At 39.6% G+C, this 6,211-nt stretch overlaps 1 protein-coding gene across 1 annotated transcript in view; it reads right to left on the bottom strand.

The window, feature by feature from the left end:
• Nucleotides 1-2,212: 2,212 nt before the first annotated feature.
• ALS2 (alsin Rho guanine nucleotide exchange factor ALS2) overlaps nucleotides 2,213-6,211 on the bottom strand; it is a 36,830-nt gene continuing 32,831 nt past the window's right edge. Inside the window, exons 30-34 of the mRNA XM_030277707.4 lie at nucleotides 6,013-6,058; nucleotides 5,445-5,506; nucleotides 4,676-4,825; nucleotides 4,322-4,418; nucleotides 2,213-2,955 (exon numbers count right to left, since the gene is read on the bottom strand). Coding sequence (XP_030133567.3) covers nucleotides 2,917-2,955; nucleotides 4,322-4,418; nucleotides 4,676-4,825; nucleotides 5,445-5,506; nucleotides 6,013-6,058 — 394 coding nt within the window. The 3' untranslated portion in view covers nucleotides 2,213-2,916. The remainder of the gene's footprint in view (nucleotides 2,956-4,321; nucleotides 4,419-4,675; nucleotides 4,826-5,444; nucleotides 5,507-6,012; nucleotides 6,059-6,211) is intronic.

The raw sequence follows: 6,211 nt of genomic DNA, 5'->3' as shown, positions 1-6,211 counted from the left end.
CTTTTCTTGCATAAAAAAACTACTTTACATTGTCTCTCACCTAAATAGTTTCTTATTCTCATCAACTTTCCCAGGCAATAGGGTGCTCATCACTTAGGGTTTGTCTGCAGCCAGTGTTGATCTTCTGTGGCTGGTTACAGGATTTCTACTGCAGCACAGGAAACACCCGTCTCTCCATTAAAGAAAAAAAAAAAAAAAAACAGAAAAAAAAGTAATTACCGTGAAGCAATTCAGCTGGAAAAGTCCTGCAGGTTAACTCAATTCTTTGTTAGTTACAGCAATACACAAATCAAAGCTGGTCTGTACTGATTTCCTAAAGCATCACAGCCCAGATCAGCTGTAAAGTGGAATCTGTGTCAGAAGCACATTTAATCCTGGGATTCTCTTCAGCTAATAACTGAGCTATATATCAGAAGAACCAAAAATAATCCAGCCCAGACTGTCTGCTTCCCTAATTCAGCCAAGCTAAATTAATATGTGATACCACTACTTTTTCTAAGAGATTGAATGTGTATATATACATACCTCTCTCTGTGTTTATGTATGTAAAGGCAGATGTATCCTTTGGGTTTGGTAGTTCTCAGCTTTCCACCATTCACAGTAAATGAAGTTACACCATTAAAGTTGCTACATATTTGTTGCTACACCTTGTTCTTGAAAAGCAGAAATAACATGGAAGAATTTCCCATTTCTAGTTACATTTTTGGTTTAAGGCACAAAATCAATGTAGGACTTCATATGAAACAAAGCATAATATTAAAATCCTTTCTTCTGAAATATCCAAATACAAAACATGTTAATTCAAAGCAGTTACAGGGGAAAAAACCAATCCCAAATCTGTTTTTCATGGTTATGCTCCCACAAAAGGCAAAATAAATCCTGAATTCAGATCTTCTGCAGATGAAAATTGCCATTGATTTACTCAGCTGTCCAGCATAGCCCCATCTTAAAGGGCAGTTCTGCTCCTCTAGGCTTCAGTTATATTTTTTTTCACATAGAGGTGATTGCATGGAAAGGCTGCATCTAGTGCAAGATGAAGTGTTTGAATTCTGCCTTATGAATTATGCTCTTCACCTCTCGTTGTGTCTTCCCCCTTCTCAAGTTATCTTTTTAGAGCTTCCCTTTCATTCATATTATTGCTCATCTCTCCTTGAATTATTCAGTATAATTTTAAAAATAAGATGAAGCCAACACTAAACTGTTTGTAAACATGGAGTCCACTCTCTATAGTCTCTCATCACTATAGTCTGTTGCAATTTAACAGCAGTTTTAAATATCATCGTTCCAGAATTACTCTTTCCCCTTCTCTGATAAAACTAGAAATAATTTTGAAAAGACCAATTACTTTTACTTTATTATGAAAATTGTTACATTGCAGCTGTTCAACACAAGTGTGTTTTGGCATATGGGTTCTTTCCATTTAGATGCCAATATACAAGCCATGACCACTACTTCAAAATGTGATAAGCATTATCTATGGAGTCTAACATAACTTGAGCAATTATAACATTCTGTAATCTACATTTCCCTTCCCTTTTTTATTTTTTTGAGTCAGTCCTGGCACTTACAATACTATAGTTACCCACCAGTGTTATTAGTATAAGGAAGTTAGCCATAAACCACAGAACACACACACTGAGATTCCCCAGGGAAATGACTTCTCTGCAGCCTTCGAGGTGAACTGCTCCAGCAGGTGTGATCGGGATCACGCTAAGGGACTGCAGGGACCTTTCCCAAAGCGGGAGACCTTGTAATTAGTACCAGGAGAGACAGCTCAGTGTGTCCTGCTCCACGTGGGAAGCATGGAAGCACTGAAGCTCTGCCTCAGAGGCAGCTCTGGCTCAGCACAGGCAGAACCAGGAGCGACAGCGGAGTCCCAAACCCGCTGGAGCAGCCACCCCAATGCAGCAGCCTGTGGGGTGAACTGCCCGGGAGCTTCCCTGCAGTGGGAAGAGCTTGGCATTGGTGCTAGGAGTTCATCTCTGGGGCAGCGGCTCCGCATGCTAAACCCTGCCCAGGAAGGGGCTGGCCATCACTTGCTGCTGAGGAGTGGAGCGAGAGAGGAGCGTGGTGGGCACCTGGTGTTAACCAAGGTCAACCTAGCACATCTGCTCAAGAGCACCCTTCACCCTTCTCACCTCTCAAGCAGCCCACAAGGGCTGACAGAGACAGTGTTTGTCCTCAGGGTAAGCAAACTGAACACTGCACAGCGTTTTATTCAGTGCCAAAATCTGAAGTGGTCAGTGCCTTTTATTTATTTCATAAACAGAAAGAACAGTAAATGCCTGTATATTTACAATTCTAGTAAATAGGGAAGTCTGTAACAGTGTGATTACTTCCACAACAGCACATGAATACTGCATTCAGCAATGCTGTTCAACACAGATGCCTCAAAACCATTACAGCCAAACACGCTATAGGTACCCATTATAAATACTAACATATTTCTATTTTCTTAAATAAACAAACATACAGCTTAATTCAGGAAGATCAAATGGTTCTGTGGTGCATTTCATTCCCTTTAAACATTTCTGTTGACAAACCAGGAATAATAAAAACAAACCCACTGCTTTGCAAGCCATGCAGTCCAGTCTCTCACATGTGTTCTAGGTAGATGTCATGCCTTTGTGCAGCACGGTTAATTTAACAGGAGTAAATAATCTCTCTGTTAGAATTGGAAAGTATTTCTTCTTGGTAGGTACTTGATGAACCAAGTCTTTAACTTCATCAGCACTTCACAGAAAGCTTCTGGCTGCAGTTTTTGAATCTTAGAACTTAAGAGTTCAAAAGAAACAACTGAACATTTTCATCTGTAGCAGCAGAACTATAACCAAGTATTTTCTAAGGACCATTTCAGGGAAGAAGTGAAGTTCCACTGAGTAGATTATCTCCCAGGGGCAGGCTGTAAATGATGGTCTAGGTAAGCTTTTCGTGTTGAATCTGGTAGTAACATGCCTGAATTAAAACAAAGTTCAGATGAGCACAAGTGCCAGTTCACAGCAAAGCATCATACACAAAAAGGCTGATTTTCTTCTATGCAAGAAAACAGAGAACAAGGCTCCCTACAAGCAGTGATGCTATAGTGGCACTCAACACATGAGAACCTTCTGATATGAAAGCTAGCAAAATGAGCAACAGGAGACTAAGTTACAAATTACATCCAACACCTCATCAAGCAAGATAGCATGATTTAGGACTCAATACTTTCACAGCTCCCAGCTATGCCAAGATGAAAGTATATTTCTGATTACAAGTCTCTCTTTGGCCATGGACAGAAGGACTCAAAAAAAAGAAACAATATTTTTACGCGATAAGGATACAGAGATGAAGCATTTCAAAAGCACTTAGACTGAAAAGCAAAGGTGTCCATCACCCTGATCTCATGTTCACTTCTTAATGTAGGTTCAAATATGCACTGGGTCAGGTCAGCCAGGATCAGAAACTTAATATAAATGTTTCAGACAATACTTGCAGTCATGGCAAATTAGATTCTACTTCTGCTTCCACCATGTAGGATCTTTAGTAAATCTGAATCAATGCAAACCTTACTTTTTTTCCACATTATGAAACTAGTAAGTCTTTAAAAAAAATCCTCTGGACTCAACTATTTTGAGTTTGCGCAGACAGAAAATACAATCATGATAACCTTACACTTCAGTTTAAGATTCTTTCTTAAGTTGCAGATTAATAGCCTCCCTCCAAAACAAGACCACTAAAAGGCTACATACAGCTGAACTGTCACAAGATCCACATGAAAACCAGTTTTGAGGTACCAAAACAACATATTTCCATTATGAATGTCTCAGTGTACAATAGGATATTCTTCCAAACCCACTTTCTTCCTTTTCCCATACTTAAAAAGGTAGGAATATTTAATAAAATGTAGAGAGTGACGGAGTGGCTTTTTTTTCCCCTAAAATATCATTCTTGGAAAGTCCTGATGTAATATCAAACTTTAATGGAATAGCTAATCTCCAAAGAAGCACTTCATTTCAATTTTTATAGGGAGAGTAAGGCTTGTTAAGTTGCAGGGGAATGACAAGCTCCAGGTGAGCATTTAGAGCACTTCAAGAGCAACCAATATTACCTTTGAGTAATCCACATTTGCACATTGCACCATTTTTCTTAGTGGTACCTGCAATTAGGAGGTTAGTCAAAGCTCTACAATAAATTTCCTTGCCTATCGTAGTAAAGTATTTCAATTTAAAAAGTCAAAGAAGTTATAGCCTAATGTTCATGTAATTGACCTAAGCTGATCTTCATTGCTAAAAGATTATTATTTCCAAAGAAAGCCTTTAATAACTCTGAATAATTTTCATACCTTCAAGGTAGTGAACATGATGCCTTGCTCCCCATGCTGGAGATAGGGATCCATCAGGTCTTCAATTAAGTGCACTTCAGACCCCAAATTCCTTATCCTGCCACATGTGAGAGCAGGAAAGTGAACATGGGAACAAAAGTTGCCAGTATAATGTTTCTTAATTCTGAATTCAGGGCCTTTTCACTATAAAGACGGTTCAAGACTTTTTCAGACCAAAGCAAACAGTCAAGTTGGAAAATTTATAGTTACAAAAAGCCAGTAACTAATCCTATAACAAGCAGCAGGCGTATTTAACAGAGAAATACTTCTACTGCCTATGCTCAGCCTATGACTGATGCCACCCTTGGTGCTTACCTGGCTCGTAGAACCACATAGAGAAAAACAGGAAACAAGTCATCCATGGACCACAGAAAATCTTCCTGAAGGGTCTCAAGTACACTCTGGGAGATCTCTTCAAAAGTCTGCTGGATCACCTTCAGCTTGTCAGCTGGGGTAAATGTGGTACTATTTGGAGACCAAAAGCAAACCAGGATAACAGTAAGCAGTGAGAAATCTGCATCTAAATTAGGAAGGGTTTGCAGGCCACCATGGCCCTCCTTGTGCCCATGGAGGTCAGTCAGACATTGACACTGCAGCAGCCAGGGCTGCCAAGGCTGCACAGTACCCAGGTTACAAACACCACACCAAGGCACACTACTGCAAGTGAGACTCTCTTCATACTTTCATGGTGTTTTAATATAGTGGTAAAAAGGGAAAAATTCCTTTCTAAAATATTTTAAATTTACTAATTTCTTAAATTCTTGCACAACAGACACAGAAAAGCCTCCCAAGCTCAGGTCACTTTACCACAGCTGTTTGGAAATTCACATGTGTATTTCATAGACGTCCTTATGCCTTTGATTCTAAATGGTGCCCTACAGACACCTTTCAGTCATGTTTATGAGGCAACACTTCATTCCCCACTAGGAGAAATTGCATCTTTACTCAGAACTGGAAAACATCTTAGTGACTTCTCTTAGGAAGGTGCACAAGAAAGGGTGACATGTAAAGGATCCCAGTCAAGTAAACCAGATACTACTATAGCAGTAACAGTGAAACAAAAAGACAAATTGCAGAGAATTACCTGATTTGCTGTAAACATTCAACAGCAGAGGCAAAGCAGGCGTCTTTTGTGTTTGATGATACCTGTGTAATCATGGTAAGATTCATCAGGCAGGTTCAGCACCCCCACTGTTCAGTGTTGAACCTCTTTCAACAAGATCATTATTAAGAATGTAAACTACACATTTTTGCTAATCAGAAAGTATATAATAATATAATTCTCTTAATTAAGCAGCTTGAAAGTCTCCTTCCTAGACTTTCATTCTCACACTTTCACAACTAGAGACTGAGCAAAGGTCTCTTAAATTCATTACCAAGTCAGTCAGTGAGTGACAAAGCTGGACTGATGGCCACTGTAAGGAATCACAGAATGGCTGGGGCTGGAAGGGACCTCTGGAGATCATCTAGTCCAGTGCCCCTGCTAAGTCATTACCATAGCATTTAAACAGTAGACAAACTTAAGGGAAATATAATAACATGGCATATCTTAAGCAAAAAGGCTGGCCAAAAATTCTTTGATCACTTTGATGATTTCAGTTTCTTAAAAGAAGCACTGGGCAAAACATGTAAACAAGGCCCAATGAACATACCTTTCTACTCTCTCCAAGGATGGACACAGTTCCTGGCCAAAATTTCCTGCAAGAAACCCAAGACAAAACATAGTCTTAAAGTATCTTTTGCATTACAGGATTGAAGTCATCATGTTCTGAGACACAACAGCCCTTCCTACAGGATCCACTACACCTCCCACAGGTACCCAGGAAATTGTGTAATTTGAAATGTCTCACT

The sequence above is a fragment of the Taeniopygia guttata genome, chromosome 7 (assembly GCF_048771995.1).
Source record: "Taeniopygia guttata chromosome 7, bTaeGut7.mat, whole genome shotgun sequence".
NCBI lineage: Eukaryota > Metazoa > Chordata > Aves > Passeriformes > Estrildidae > Taeniopygia > Taeniopygia guttata.
The sequence above is the reverse complement of the archived record's forward strand: the minus strand, read 5'-3'. Positions and strand labels throughout refer to the sequence as shown.